This window comes from Macaca mulatta, chromosome 12, assembly GCF_049350105.2.
Source record: "Macaca mulatta isolate MMU2019108-1 chromosome 12, T2T-MMU8v2.0, whole genome shotgun sequence".
NCBI classification, from domain to species: Eukaryota; Metazoa; Chordata; class Mammalia; order Primates; family Cercopithecidae; genus Macaca; species Macaca mulatta.
The window spans coordinates 65,094,964-65,111,320 of record NC_133417.1 but is presented as its reverse complement, the minus strand read 5'-3'; the positions used below and the strand labels follow the sequence as shown (position 1 = coordinate 65,111,320).

General features: G+C 38.8%; 1 protein-coding gene and 1 long non-coding RNA gene across 28 annotated transcripts in view; one reads left to right on the top strand and one right to left on the bottom strand.

The window, feature by feature from the left end:
* Nucleotides 1–13,930, top strand: part of RBMS1 (RNA binding motif single stranded interacting protein 1) — a 217,295-nt gene extending 203,365 nt beyond the window's left edge. For 14 of the 27 annotated variants that reach the window (XM_028830756.2, XM_028830759.2, XM_077957112.1 and 11 more), the window contains 8 exons: nucleotides 1,071–1,120; nucleotides 1,253–1,346; nucleotides 3,835–3,882; nucleotides 4,774–4,824; nucleotides 7,485–7,595; nucleotides 8,754–8,834; nucleotides 10,421–10,505; nucleotides 11,319–12,043. In XM_028830756.2, the coding sequence (XP_028686589.1) occupies nucleotides 1,071–1,120; nucleotides 1,253–1,346; nucleotides 3,835–3,882; nucleotides 4,774–4,824; nucleotides 7,485–7,595; nucleotides 8,754–8,834; nucleotides 10,421–10,498 (513 nt within the window). In that variant the 3' untranslated portion in view covers nucleotides 10,499–10,505; nucleotides 11,319–12,043. Of the gene's footprint in view, nucleotides 1–1,070; nucleotides 1,121–1,252; nucleotides 1,347–3,834; nucleotides 3,883–4,773; nucleotides 4,825–7,484; nucleotides 7,596–8,753; nucleotides 8,835–10,420; nucleotides 10,506–11,318 lie in introns of all 27 variants that reach the window. The other 13 variants (XM_077957114.1, XM_077957113.1, XM_077957128.1 and 10 more) reach the window with 2 other exon arrangements.
* LOC144333385 (uncharacterized) overlaps nucleotides 1–16,357 on the bottom strand; it is a 100,313-nt gene that overhangs the window by 42,969 nt on the left and 40,987 nt on the right. The gene's annotated exons all lie outside the window — the stretch shown is intronic.

Genomic DNA, 16,357 nt, shown 5'->3' with positions numbered 1-16,357 from the left:
TCACCAAGGCTGGATTGCAGTGGCACGATCTTGGCTCACTGCAAGCTCCGCCTCCTGGGTTCACGCCATTCTCCTGCCTCAGCCTTCCGAGTAGCTGGGACTACAGGCGCCTGCCATCACACCCGGCTAATTTTTTGTATTTTTAGTAGAGACGGGGTTTCACCATTTTAGTCAGGATGGTCTTGGTCTCCTGGCCTCGTGATCCACCCACCTCGGCCTTCCAAAGTGCTGGGATTACAGGTGTGAGCCACCGTGCTCGGCCTAATTTTTAAAATTTTTTTTAGAGATAGGATCTAACTATGTTGCCCAGGCTGGCATGGTTTTTTAGAGGGGTTTCTTATGTCATGGTTTCTTAGAGGGGTTTATATTTATAATATTTAGAAGTTATCCTAAATAATAATATGAATATGTATATATAAATAGTACATTTATCATTGAGTTGAGGTTTTTTTAACCTGTCTTTTGAATAGTTTTCTTTTTTAATTAAAACCCTCAATTTCCTAATAAAATGTTGGACTTCCATTTCCATCTATTGACTTTCCATGAATTATTATTTTAAAACAATAATACATTGATCCAAGAATGTCTAGGGAAAATGTTCTAGAATCTGCACTGTCCAATAACAGCCACCAGCCCCAGGTGGCTCTCTGAGCACTTGAAATGTAGCTAGTATGCTAGAGAGATCGATTTTTCATGTAGTTTTAAATATCTGCGTGTGGCTCATGACTATCATATGGGACAGTGCAGGTCCAGAGATTAATTATCATATTTATAGTTATTTTGACTAACAGAAACTCCCAATTTTAACAAATGCTGTTGGACTCTAAGTACAAATTCCACCCCCCACTTTTTTTAAGAGACAGGGGTCTCCTTCTGTTGCCCAGGCTGGAGTGCAGTGATGTAATCATAGCTAACTACAGCCTTGAACTCCTGGGCTTCAAGGGATCTTCCCACCTCAGCATCCCCAGCAGCTGAGACTACAGGCACACACCACCACACCTGGCTAGAAATAGAATTTTTAATTCATGCCTTTCTAGATAAATGTTCATATTTCTTTCTCTTTCCCATAGGCTGGAATGACACTTACTTACGACCCAACTACAGCTGCTATACAGAACGGGTATGTCATTAAGATAAATCCATAATGGCTTGAGGGAAAATGAAAATGTGAAGGTGGAAAATATTAGACATTTGTTCCATGAATTATTCTATTTAAAGGATTACTTAATAAAGGCTTTTGTGTTTGTTCTAGATTTTATCCTTCACCATACAGTATTGCTACAAACCGAATGATCACTCAAACTTCTATTACACCCTATATTGCATCTCCTGTATCTGCCTACCAGGTTTGTACCTCTAGGATTCGTCAGCAGTATAACCACTTGTGGACCATGAATCTCTGCTACATTTTTATGTGTCTTAAAATTTTGAGCATTTATGAAATTTGAGTCAAATATTATGCAGCCCAATTTAGTATGAGCTGCTTTGTATTTGGCAGGGTGATTTATTATATATAGGAGAATGTAAAGCAAAGGAAAATGGTTGTCAGTGGTCAGTCCTTGGAATCACAGCATTTTGGAATTGGAATGAACCCAAACACTTCCTTCACCATGGAGCCCTGCTTTTGGACACCATGTTTCCCAAAAATGGAAAGTTAAGATAATTGCCATTAGATGTAATACAAAGTAGGTGTGTACCCTTGCTTTTGTTTATTCGTCAGCAGGAACTGATAAAAGAACAAGTAAACATGGTAATACACAAAGATGTGTCTCTAGTAGGTAGCATTAAGTGAGCAATGCAGCTGACATTTGAGGCAAAAATATAAAAGCAAAAAGGGGACTTCCTGTTTAGGTTATTACATGGGAGGCTTTACCTTAAAAGGAATTCCCAACTTAGAAACAAAAACTCTTGAAGTGCCTTGTATTTCAAGATTTGATTTGATTTGATTTGAATGCAAAGGTAGCTCCTGTCCGCCATGAAGCCAGTAGTGTACATGCATTTCTCCTCCTGTGTCAGAAAACCTCTAACAGGGTTACTGCCTGGGCCCAAGATAGGAACCTTATAATGGAGTTCAATTGCAGACATGTGGGAGCAGAGTTTCCTTTTGTTGACCGTCGGGGTCCTGTGTGACTAAATTTTTGTGTATTATTGATTTTAAAACAATTAGATGTTGTAGTCCTAATTTCTGGGGTTAGGGGACTACAATATGTAATCTAATAGTTGTGTTATTTTAACTTCTATAAGCCTCAGTTTCCTCATCTTTAAAATGGGGATAATAATAGTTTCTATCTCATAGTCTTGAGAGAATTATAAAAACCAAATGAGACTGTATAAAGAGCCCAGCCGAGGACCTCGCATATTATTATCACTCAGTTAATGTTAGCTATGATTATTATTAATATGCAGGATTAGGTGGCTGATAATAAGGGTATATTCGTTATACTTTTAAATAATGAATTGGCCAAAATAAGCAATGTCATATAACTAATTCTGTCTAAAAACATAAAAATGGTTTTGAATAATGGAAGTAATTAGGTGCACTAAAACTGAAGGTTGACATTATCATGCACTAAAACTGAAGGTTGACATTATCATTCACAGTCTCCTAAGCTTCTAAGCTCTTACAGCCTGCTTTCCCTGAGTTATCACTCATTTTCTTTTCTTTATTTTCTCTGGGTTCTTATGTTACTTATTCTGATGCTTCATTCTGCTGGGTGTAGTATTGACTAATTTAATGCCTCTTTAGTTGTTTTGGATTTAGGATTCCTATCCTTTCCTTGACTGTATAAGACTCGGTGAGATCTGCTCTAGTGCACTTCCCTAATAAACAATTCCTGTGCCTGGTATGAAAAGGTAGTCTTTCTTAACTGTCTGAACTTGGAAACCTCTGTCATTTATATGTTACTAAAAATAGGGGCAAGTGTAAGTTATTCTTAGGCAAATGAAAGATTATAAGTATTAATTTGAATTTATGTTGCTATAGATATTACAGCTATTAACACATTTCTCCAACACCTCTTTTTCCCTCTTTAATATAAAACCAGTGTGCATTTTGGCCACAGAACTATTTTGTACAATAAAAATTAGGAGATCAGTGTCAGTAATAGATTTGATATAGCTAACTGGAAACAACATATTTCAAAGGCCTTATTTCCTCTCCTGGGCATTCTGTATTTCTCTAAGATATATAGGAATTGCATTGCATTGCCTGACACTCAGTGCCATAGCCTCTAAGACTGATTTTTAACTCCATAAGTTCAGGGCCTAGTAGGGTCAGTGGATGAGCTTTAAGTTGTCTGTGACTCCTTAAGTTGTTTGCAAAATGTTGCTTGTGTATGTGCAATTAAGTGGGGAAAAATGTTCTATTTCCCTAATTAGGTTTTCAGAGGGCTCCATGACCCTAAAGAGGTTAAGAACCAATAGTAAAGAGTTTACAAAACATTATTATTCCCATTTTATAATTAGAAAATTGAGGAATAGAAATTGACAGCAGCTGATTTGCTGCTTAAGAAAGAAAATTAGATGTCATACCTCCCTAATTCTGTAATGCTATAAGCTATTAGATTATTAAGACCACTGAAGCATATAAAAAATGGGGGCATCTGGCCCAAATTAGGGTCTGTAGGGAGTTGTTTGCCTTCCCATCATATATCCAGTGAGGGCCCTGCACTCGTGTTGGAGTGGGCCTTTCTCCACTAAACCACCATAAGCTTATGCAATTGGATTTGAGAAATTGGCAGCTGCAAGAAACCACCAACCCCAATGGGGAAAGGCTACAGTCCAGATAACTGAAATGTTAACAAGGCAGAAGCACTTAACTTTGGTCTGCCTTAGGTGGCAAAGGAAACCAGAGAAAACAAGTATCGGGGCTCTGCTATCAAGGTAAATCACAATACATTCTTCCCCCATGACTCTTCCCCATATCCTCTCTGTTGAACCTCTGCAGTTAACAATAGGGGGAAAAATGCAGGAGGGTTTTGTTGTTAAGAATTGGAAACTGGAACTTATTATAAAATTACATAGACTCTGGAAAGCTCTGGGCATCAAGAAATGGGCTGATATGTTTTTCTTTTGAGTGGCAGACTACACATGCTTTCTTTCCTGCCACAAAACCTGACTCTCACATCTTTATTTCTCAATTCAGAGGGTCTACTGTGTGGATGCCCATTTGACTGTAGATGTCAAAATCTAGTTACTGAAGTTTAATTTCCTTAATCTGAATTTCAGATTTTTATTTTCTGCACTAACTAGAAATTGTTGACCACAATACAAGATTTCTAAAACTAATGTCCTAGGTATCAAAGAGAAATTGAATTTCGTTATTTGTATTAAATAAGCACATACTTTAAGGGTTAACTTCTAATAAGATGTGCTGGAATTAATTGTCATTCATGTGTAATTCTAAAGCACCTAGTTCATACCTTGATTGTTAACACTTTTCACTCTTTGAGTTGTGTTTATCTCCCTTGCATAGATAGTAAATTTCTTGGGGGTGGGGCCCATGTCTTTTTCGCCTTTTTCTCTTTGTTGCCTGATACTCAACAATTACTTCTTGAGTGGGCAAATAGAAATTGTTTCTGAATAATCATTTCATCCTATTCAGAGTGACCAGTTTGCCAAGAATTCTAACTGCCTTAATCTTTTTAATCATTGATAGTATTGTTTCCTTGTTTTCTTTCTGTAGATTTTTAACATGATTAAAAAGAGTTCTAAAGAAATAGGTAAGCTTTACAATGAAAATCAATATTTCTTTCAAAATCCTCCCTTTTCTAGGTGCAAAGTCCTTCTTGGATGCAACCTCAACCATATATTCTACAGCACCCTGTAAGTTTTTCATCTTAATGACTTTGTATTTTACAAGTAAGTTATGTGTATATTCTCTCTGGGTTAAAACCATTTGCCAAGGGTGGTATAGGATTTAGGAAATTTTAAACATGGAATACGAGAGTGTACAAATTCATTATAAAACTTCTTCTCATCCTTGTCGTAAAACAACTTGGTAGAAGATTATTAAGTTAAATTTTCTATAAGAACTTAAAATGTATCATATTTGAGGCAGGGCACCATTTTCTTATTCATACCAGCTCTTTAGAGATCATTCAGTTGAGAGGCTACATTTTTAATAGTACTTGGGATAAAACTGCTCATTTTTTACATTCTGTTTAATGCAGATATAAAGTTCAAAACCAAGATAAGATTTTCATCAGTGTTACTTATCCTTTCTATGGAGATTATAAACACTAAAGTGGTAGCACATTATTTGGTAAATAACAAATGTGATTTCTTAATCACGTGAGCATTCATATATATCACTTTTTTTATTGAGTGAGTTATACTTTACCTTATTATATAGTGTATTTCATGTGTTTTTCAAAGACATATAAGATCTAGTTTGTGGAATATCTAGTTTGTGGAAGAAGGGTTTGAAAATTGAAAAATACATATGGAGAACAAAGTTACAATAAGGCTAAGGATGTCCAACACAGTTACCTGCATGCTCACATGAGAAAATCACAAATTTGGCTCTAAGCTTTCTAGTAACTGATGCAAAATGGGAATCCTGGTAAGCAATATGGTTCACAATATGTGTAAAATAAAAACAGATTTGGTTGCTTAGAAAAAGAACTCTATTCTTGGCCTTATGTTCAGACAGCAATTTGTCTTGGGATACCTTTTAAAGTGGATACTGCAACGTAAGACCATGTGTATGAAATAGCAATCCAGGGATAACAGGTTCTGAATGAGAAATTGCTGAGATGACTTTTAAGAAGCAGATAAAGCATGTTTAGGTGATGACATAGGAGAGGCGCTTTCTGATATATGTATATGTTTTGTGTGATATATGCACATACATATAGATCTATACATGTGCACATACATAGACACATCTTCAAACCCACACTTGCCTGTACATGTGTACATAATATACATGCACTGATCCACACATGACCGTAGCAATCTATATCCCTGATACTCCATGCTACCCTATTTTGGAATGCTTGGAAATCAATCTACTTTGAGTTTGAGGACTTCCTATTACAGATGGTGCCAATGAATGAGAAAAAAGAGCAGGAAGCTCCTCCACCATCTTCTAGGCTTCTGAGTCATTTCCGTGTTACCACATGCTTTTTGATGATGCATGTTAAAAAAAAAAAAATCTAACAATGTATTAAGGACAAACATTATCTCTGACCCACATCTATATCTTTTTTTCTTTTTGGCAACATTTGAGAAAAAGACTGCACGTATCTGAGCTTAACATCTTTGAGGAGACATTAGGAATGTACGCAGAAGGTTGCTATCTGAGGATTCATTACCCTTCCCCACCCAGCTTTACACTGCCTGATTTAAATCAGAATTAAAGTGCCTGTACACCTAAATCTGTCCTAGATTGTCTATCTAATTATCAATAAATAACAGTTGTATTTAAGGGATGCCAGGTACAGTGATACCAAAACATATGTTAGTAGTTACAGAGCATGTCAGAATACTTGCATTCTCAGATAATGAGGTGATTGCAAAAAGTCCAAAAATAAAGAGTTCATTAAATTTTGGTTTATACAATCAGTGTAACCATTTAAAAAATGATAATAATGATGATTTTTCAATAAGCTAGGTGAATGGTTAGAATAGAATGCTAAGTTAAGAGCAAAAACCTAGGATATGAAATTGTTGATGCACTCTGATTGAACCTGTACAGAAACACACAGAGGCTAGAATCTGGCAGTAGTACCCTGACATTGCTAACAGTGGTTGTATTAGACTGGCTGAGTTAGAAGCGATTTTTTTCCCTCCTATTTTCTTGAATATATTTAATGTGATTTTAATGACCAACATTTTTTCAAATGAAATAAAAGATTCTGGACTCAGATTATTATTCATATCCTAATTGTCTTCCCTCCCAGGCACCAAAGTGTAACTTAAAGTTCTGAGAAACACTGAGTGAATGAAGAAATGTACTCTCAATCCTAACAACCTGATGTTGAACCAAACGATTATCTGGATAGAACATTATTAAACAAAATACTATACTGATCTTATTAAATATAATACATTGTTTTGTGACTGGAGAAAACATCAACTGCCTTTTTTTCCAGTTTTTTTTTTTTTAAGAAAGCATTTTGTAACCCTAGACAGGCAGTGATAATCAGTTTGTTTTTCCTATGATAGCTCCTCCTGCTGGACTAGCTTGCTTCCAGTTACAGGAAGTGAAGGGAAAGGAGGGACCAGTGGCTTTAATACAGGGATTGTTGTGAAGTGAATGCCAAGATATCATTTCCCCTAATGCTCTTACAAAACTCTCAGGAAGAGCAATTTAGAAGATTTTTAGGAAACTGTTTATGATGCCATTTGCAAGATTGAGGGAGCTTGTTTTTGCTTCACATTCTTAAACAAACTAAGGTATTTCCTTTGCAAAAGGTAATTACAGGATCTTGACTCTTGCCTCAGTTTGTCTAATTTTGCTCTTGTCTCCAACTTCCCAGGGTGCCGTGTTAACTCCCTCAATGGAGCACACCATGTCACTACAGCCCGCATCGATGATCAGCCCTCTGGCCCAGCAGATGAGTCATCTGTCACTAGGCAGCACTGGAACAGTAGGTGGCAAATTAGTATCATGTGTCTCTGTAAACAGAGGAGGGTAAATTAATGCAGCCTGTATCTTCCCTATCAAATGACAGGCTCTATGATAACAGATTATGTCTAATCCCCTCTCTTCCCTCCACATGACCTTCCATAAAGTAAATACTCAGCTATTTCTTGATTAATTGATGAACTCGAAAGTCTATTCTCTGGGTATGTCTCCTTTACAAGAATATAGCACCCACACATGGCCACATCTAGCCTTTTATGACTATTGTCATTTATATAACTAGTACCACTGTCCCTGTGGCAATGTCATGAAGCAAAAGACAAAGTAACAAAAGATGGTAAAAGCAGGAAATTATTTCTCGCTTATTTCTTCTTTTATGGAGTTTGGGAGCATTGAATCATGATCTTAATATTGAAATATTTCACCAAAGTCCAGGGGACTCCTTTGGGTAATAAGGTTGAGCTGGCACCAGATCAGCTTCCAGGTTTGATGCTTAGCATTTTGCTGGTAAGATGGCTAAAGGATTTTAATTTAGCCTGTATTCTGTAGTGGCTTAAAAGAACAAAGGGTGGTGCGTTTTCCCCTCATATATTCAAAACCCACAGCCATTTCTTGTGAAGGCTAAGCCAGGGCCACACATATCCAATGAGATTGACTAGAAATTTCTCCTGCCTTTGGGAAAGAATGACTGTCAGTGTCAGAAAAGCCGGGCTTTGCTGCCTAATGCAGTGACCTGTTAGAGGTCTAATAAGTCATTTACCCCTGTGGATGGGCTCCACCTGTAGAAACAATACTAGGTACTAGTTTAGGGGGCTGCTAGAAAATAATGAGGTCCTTTGAGGAGAGATCTTCTAAAATCACACATTAATGATACTGAATTCTTGAGAGTGACAAACTTTTTTATCTTCACCCATGATAAACTTTTTTATCTTTGTTAGCAAATCCAAAGAAATGTGGAATTTTTAGTTTAGCAGATTCAAAAAGTAGAAAACAGTTTGCCTTCCATATGACATATTTATATGCACTATTTAAGCTTTGAGGTAGCCCATTTAAATTTCTTCTTTGAGATTTCCAAATACATTATATCCATCTCACAATTCCCCTAAGTACTCCAAATTTTGCAGTTTACCATTGCCCATTCTGATCTCATTCTTCTTTCTAGTACATGCCTGCAACATCAGCTATGCAAGGAGCCTACTTGCCACAGTATGCACACATGCAGACGACAGCGGTTCCTGTTGAGGTTGGTAGAGACCATCCAGTGACCATTCTGGCTATAAGTTGTTTCAGAAATGGGTAAATTAAATAGAACTCAGAAAAATCTACCAGACGTCAAATATTTGGATAAAGAATTGCGTTTAGCCAGATGTGGTAGATCATGCCTGTAAGTCCAACATTTTGGAAGGCTGAGGAGGGAGGATTGCTTGTGGTCAGGAGTTAGAGACTAGCCTGGGCAACACAGCAAGATCCCATCTCTACAAAAAATAAAATTGTTTTAAAATTGGCCAGACATGGTGGCATGGACTTGTAGTCCCAGCTACTCAGGAGTATGAGGCAGAAAGAAACCTTGAGCCCTGGAGTTCGCGACTGCAGTGAGCTACGATCATGACAAATTAGGGTAACAACATCCAGGCCACACCTCTAAGATTCCCAGAAATATTTTCTAAGCTTATAGTGTCTTTCATACCCATCGGAGGTTCTGTCTTGTCTCTTAGAAAATGATACTACAGACACAATAAGATAAATCTGGAGTTTGCAGTCCCAGTACTAAAGATCATATCCATGATAATTAATAATGATGAAAAGAAATCAGTTGTAGTTAAGAAACTTAGTGCAAAAGAGAAAGCTGTTTTGAAACTGCTCCAGGGATGAAGAAGAAACCATACCTGTTTTTACAGAGGCTGTTAGTATGGCTAGATAACTGTTCTTGTTATGGAAGATACTGATATGGAAGAAAGAAGTCTAGCATTTAAATTACGGTTAAAGAGAAAAACGTAGCATTTTCCTGCTAAATATCCTTAAAATTTCAAGGAAATGTATCAATCCAGTTGATCTTGCCCATTAGGCAGATCCCAAAGGTTCCAGTTCCGGGAAAGGATCGTAGGACTCTGGCCTGTTGGTGGATTTGGTGGTGGTGGTAGTGGTGGTGATAGTAGTAGCAGTAGTAGTAGTAGTAGCAGTAGTTGTTGGAGGTGGTGGTAGTAGTATTTTACTTCTGTTTGTGCAGTTACTGACAACCACAATTACCAGAGCCTACAATTCCTTATCTTCAGTCTGAAACCCAAAAAGAAATCTGAAAATAAAAATTATCTTTGTAACTACTTTAGCATAAAACCTGACCTATCGCAAAACCCAACTTGAACTGAGATGAGACAAAATCTTGATCCCACTTAACTGTGCTGCTTCATTCATGGCTTCCAGTGTAGAACTATTAATATGTTTGCTTATGAGGTGCTGCCCTAGACCCTACTGGAGGCATTATGTGATATACAGCATATGCATACCACATTTCAGATTATAAAATCTGAAAATACTGAATTCCAAATCACATCTGTCCCCAGGGGATAAAAGGGTAAGAGATTTGTTTGATACACTGTAGCTTCATAAAAATAGGAAAGTCATAAACATTTGGATGGGAGGTACTTTGGGTCTATTAGACATGCCAGCTGCTTAGGGAAATGATTAACCTTGAAAGCTCTGCATGATGTGAAGAAATTTACTTTAAAGAGTAACTGTTTTTAAGGTACTGTTGGATTCAGTCAGGCCTAAGTAGCAGAACTGAGGTTTTTTCACTAACGTGTCTCATCCATTCTGCCTTGTTTGTTGTAGGAGGCAAGTGGTCAACAGCAGGTGGCTGTGGAGACATCTAATGACCATTCTCCGTATACCTTTCAACCCAATAAGTAACTGTGAGGTATGAGGGAAGGGTCTCCGTAACTGGGGGGCTCAAGCTATGGGGCTTTTTTTTAAATCAAAATGGTGATTGAGATAACTCAGATTTTATCATGCTGCTTTAATCATGGCCCAGGCATCCAGTCTTGTTGAAATATTACAATCAGTGATTTTATGAATTTAAGATTAATCATTTTGTCTAAAAAGAATACTTTATACTGAAGCCAAATGTATAACTACTCTCCCCACTAAAAAGAAAAAAATAAAAATCTGTAACATCAGAGAACACCAAGTACCAAAATTGTCCTATAATACAAGTATCCTATATTACTTTAATACTCAGAAACCAGAGGACCCATAGCATAAGATGTTGCTTAATCTAGCATTACAAGTTTAGCAACATCTTGATTATGAATATAGATAAATGTCAATATCCTTAGATTGAAAGATTGTATTTCCAGCTCTTACTTGAACCACAAATTCCAAACTTTTCACTTTACCATGCAGACTGTAATAAAATAGCTGTGTAGAACTTAGAATACCCTGGTTTCTGGATTGCCCTGGTGATAATAGTATTTTTGATTTCATAAAGTCACTCTTTAGAAACCCACATGAATTTGGCTCTAAATTAAATAAAGTATTTTGCAAGTCCTGGATGTGACAGGCATTGAAAGTAACCATCAGTTCCAGAGTTTGCATTTATCAGTCTACCACCAGTGAGGAGCATAGCCTTTTTCAAACACGTATCTCTTTAAAACAAGAAACAGATTACAAAGCTCTGTAGTGTATCACACCAAATCTACAAAAGCATTTGTCTTTTATTTTTCTCTTCCAGATGTATAGAAAGGTGTTCTTACATGAAGAAGGGTGTGAAGGCTGAACAATCATGGATTTTTCTGATCAATTGTGCTTTAGGAAATTATTGACAGTTTTGCACAGGTTCTTGAAAACGTTATTTATAATGAAATCAACTAAAACTATTTTTGCTATAAGTTCTATAAGGTGCATAAAACCCTTAAATTCATCTAGTAGCTGTTCCCCTGAACAGGTTTATTTTAGTAAAAAAACAAAAACAAAAAACAAAAACAAAAGATTTTTATCAAATGTTATGATGCAAAAAAAAAAAAGAAAAAAGAAAAAAAAAAGAAAACTTCAATTTTCTGGGTATGCACAAAGACCATGAAGACTTATCCAAGTGCATGACCGGATTTTTGTGGTTTTGTTCATTTTGTGTTTAATTTGTGTTTTTTTTTTCAGCTGTATGAAATGGGCTTTCTGAAGTTTAAATAGTCCGACTTCACCCATGGTGTTCTGTGCTTGCAGTGCGAGTGTTGCTGTAATTCAGTGTTGCCGTCAGTGTCTCTTTTCTTAGCTTTCTGTCTTTCTTTCAACGTAGTGTGAAGTGTCTTATCCTTTTCTATGAATTCCAATTTGCCTTAACTCTTTTGATGCTGTAGCTGTTTCAGTAAAAGTTAGTTCAAACTAATGATGTAGAATGCTTTGACCAAATGAGCTGGTCTATTATGCCTTGTAAAACAGCAGCATAGGGCTTTTAAAAGGTAGTCAATAAAAGTTGCTGAAATTTTGGCTTTTTTAAATATGTAGTAGGTGTTTTTAATGATTTTTCACATAATGTGTAAGGTAGTGAAATGCAAGAAGGGAAAAATGTTTTGTGTGAAACACATTTTCTGACTGGGGAACTTTTATTAGGGTAAATTGTTTGTAAGGCTGTATGCCAACAGTTTCCTCTGATAGTTTGACTGATTTAGGATATCTGCTGTATGATGCAATGTAAAGTCTTTTTTGCCTTTTTTCAGGAAAAAAAAAAAACTAACTTGATGTACTAGATTTAGTGTAGGTAGTGTTGGGGTTGGGGACGGCGGGTGGGGGAGGGGAGTCACTGAATGTTTTGTCCTTCCTTTATACTAATGATAGTGCTTTAGAATGAGAATTATGCCTGAAATCTGGCAAACCGAAACATGTTGCTATTGCAACCAAGTGGCAAAAGCTAAAAGTAAGGATTTATCTTCAAACATAAGCTGAGATACGAATAGAAGCAAAACGATTGGCTACTAGCTCTCTCTCTCTCTCTCTCTATTAGGTAAATTTGAAAAATAAAAATGACTTGGCACTTTTAAAGGTAACTTCACCAAAGACCGAAGAGCCAGTAACCAGTAGCTCCAACTTGTCTCAGCATCACATCTTCTGTGCTCTTTATTTTTGCCGGACCAGTTTGCGGTTAGGAGAATGTGCCTTTTTTGTACCTTTGCATTTAGGTTTTATAATTTTAATTGATGTATGGACACACACAAACAAAAAAGCATGAAGGAAGATTTGGATCCAAGCAGTGCCACACTTTACGTCATCACTACAAGTGTTCAAGTGTAAAGAAAACCAATTTTGAAACTATGAAATTCCTGATTCATAAATACACAGTTATTTCTACTTTAGTACATATAAGATAATTCACTGTTATTAAAGCTCTTTTATTAAGGCAATTGCATATGTTTTAAAAGCAATGGTAAATTAAGTTGTCTTCCAAAACTGTGTACTTGTCTGGTCAGCTGTGTATGATCAGTTATCTACCTCAGAGTCTATTTTCTTTTGTGCTGGGACAGGTTGCTGGCCCTCCCTGTTTCCACAGACCAAATCCTCCTAGCTCAGGAGCTAGGGCTAAGCAGTTGTTTCTTTCAAGTATTTTTTAGTTCTTAAATTTTATGCTTGTATTTGATGATAGATGTCAGTGACATTTCATAGTTTCAAAAGTCCTTGCTGCTCTGAGAAGTGTAGATTCTAGTGAAAATTACATAGTCATAAGAGAAATGTGTTTTTGTTTTTGTTTTTGTTTCATTTTTTTAAAGTTGTGGTATTATTGGTTCTATGCTCCCTGGAATATTACTGCTTTGTGAAAGTCCAGACTGAACGCAGCACCCTCTGTGTACCTAGTACAGTTATAAACCTGGGTCTCTCACTACTTGATATTTTTGCATTAGTTAAGACAGAAATTTGATAGCTCGGTTAGAGGGGAGGGGAAATCTGCTGCTAGAAATGTCTGAACTAAGTGCCATACTCGTCTGGGTAAGATTTGGGAAACATAACCTCTGTACATAAAAAAAGATCAGTTAAACATCACATAGTAGACAGCCATTAAATTATAAAAAAAATTAATTTATGAAGAAAGACCTTTTGTACAGATTGAAAAAAAAAGATTTTCATAGAGATATCTATATGATCAAGAGAGTTAATTTTTTATTTTTGTTTTACTAGTGCCACAGACTTGCCAGTGGTAACTTATTTGTCCGGTTCAAGATAACTCTGTAGTTTTCTTTCCTAGGACTTGTTGTTAAACGCCAAAAGACATTTTTGAACTGTACATTTGATCAGATTGTTAGCTTTTCTGTTTTATTTCTTTTGAGAACCTTTGAATAAAAAACATCTGAAATTTTATTTTTCCTGTCAATTTTTTTAAGTAGATTAAGTATATCAGAATTTCGTTTCATTTCTGATCTCTCTCTTCAGCTCAGTAGATTAGTTTGAAAGTGAGTTGAAAGTTATGTCAGATTCAATATATCCTCAAAATACATTTCCTTGAAAAGAATTGGAAAAACCATTCCAACCCCCTTTTGCTGGTTATTTAAATCTGTGTGATGACCAGAGACGTCAACCGTCAACTCAGCACGTCAACGGTCCGCCCGGCAAATATCCATCCCAAAATACACCTCTAGTGGTCTGTTCTTAAAGACCAAAGAACCAGACCCTTTTTCTTCCTCCTTTCTTGCTGCTACCTCTCAACTATTTCATTGCTTGTCAATGCTCAGCAAGGAAGACTGCCTAGCAGCAGCCCTCCCACCTGTGGTAAGGAAGCATGTGGGCAAGAACCTCGGGATGGTCTTATCTATGCGTTTATGACCACGGTCCTCTTTCAGAGCTACCTGTTCAGCTGTTCCCAATTGGAGGCTCCCATGCAGCATTCACGGAGGAGCAAGAACTCCTCTTTCCCTCACTTGACTGCTTTATAGGAGGCACTTACTATGCAAAATAGGCTCCTTCTGCCCAAAGTGGAGTAAATGTTTTAGTGTGGTGGTTCAGTATTTATTTCCTGGTGTCCAGTGGCTGTCATGATGATAAAAAGAGTGGACAGGGAAAACATGCAGTCCAACTCCATTTCTGGGTGCCTCCCCTGCCATCTGGATGGTGTGTGGGGTGAGTTAGATAAGGGAGGGGTCAGCACTTAACTTGCCGGAGCCAAGAAAGCGCTGGTAGTTGATGGCTGTTTGAGAGAAGGAAACTCATTCCTCTGATGCTAACTGGTGCTTCCGAGAGCAAGACGTCAGGGAGGAGAGAAGCATGGCCTCTTGAGACAAACCCAGGCTGCTAAGAATGTAAGCTCTGGTCTCACTTGGCGTTCCAGCCACACACCTAAGTGGCCCTTCCTATGACCAAAGGTAAGAAAGAAACGGAATTCAGGCTGCTGGGCACCTTCAATTTTGTTCACCTTATTTTTGTAGCTTCTCGCCGCTGAAGCCCGCGGCCCTCCGTCTGGCTGTGTTACGTACTGAAACTGGTAAACACACTCAGGAGCACCAATCCACGGAAAAGGGAGGATCGAGCCAGCGATGGTGGTTCACAGTTACCGCTCCCATACAACTAGAGGGGTTGTGGCACCTTTGGGGATAAACCCCACCTAGCTGAAAGCTCTGAGACTGACGTGGAATTCTGGGGTTGGAGGAAAGAGGGTGTGGCTAATGCTCTGTGGTCTACGTATTCCGCCCCCGCCCCCCCCCCCCCCCCCCGCCTTGGGCTGGGATGAGGAAAGCCAGGGAGTGGAGGGGGAAGCCCCGTTTTTCACCTCACTGCCACACCTTTCATGGCCAGTGGCTCTAGGTTTGTCCGCTGGAGCTTAAATCCCACAAATACTGATTTAAAATTCACTAGGAAAAAGGCAGTGCCTCCCAGCCTGAGCCGGGGCTCAGTGAATGTTAAGATATGACTGATTATATCCTCATTCCATTAGGGTAGCCAAAAAGGAAAAGAGCCAGCGCCACTGGGGCAAAGGTCACCGACCTCTCAACCGCCCTGCCGCTTCCACAAAAAGCCTGAGATGTCAAGTAGGTGGGGGAGGGAGGAGAGCCGGGAGCTCAGGGTTTGAGGAAGGCCAGGCAGTCTCTGCCCCTCGAATAGCAACGCGATGAGCTCAGCCCCCTCAGTCCAGGCCGAGAGCCAGATGGCGGTCACGTGGCCGCGGGGCGCCCCGGGTGCAGGGTCCTCGGCACAGCTGAGGGGTGCGCGCCGAGCTCCGCCGGGCGAAGGAATTCCAGCCTCGCGAAATGGCTCCAGAGAGTCTCCGGTGACTCGCTCGGGGGCTGCGGAAGGCAAGAGAGTGTGTGCGCTTGAGCCGCTAGAGGGAGGGCGTTTTGTTTCTCAGCCGTCAGACGCGAGCTCTGCAGGCCGGAAACCCAGACCCGCGGCGGCCGACATCGGGAAGCCCCTGAGCTGAGGTTTAGCCTCTCGGTGCACACAGGCTGGGTCACAGGGGTCTTGAATTTGGGGTTCCTCCTCAGACTGGAGCGCAGGCTGTCGCCTGTGCTGGCAGCGCCCTCATTGTGAGCTTTGTTGGTCAGATGGGGAGTGACTGAAATGTGACTTTGAAGGTTCGGGGAAGCTGGGGGCGGCTAGGGAGGAAACCACGCGCCTTGCCACACCACGTGACTCGGCACGAGCAAGTGATGGCAGGTCTCTGGGCTGCTCAGAATTGAAAACGTGGCTTTGAATTAAATAATACGATTTTTTTATGCGACTCTGAGAGACTTAAGATTTGATTTAGGCTATTCCAGTGCTTACACAAGACCCAGACCATAAACCAGACTGCAGGGA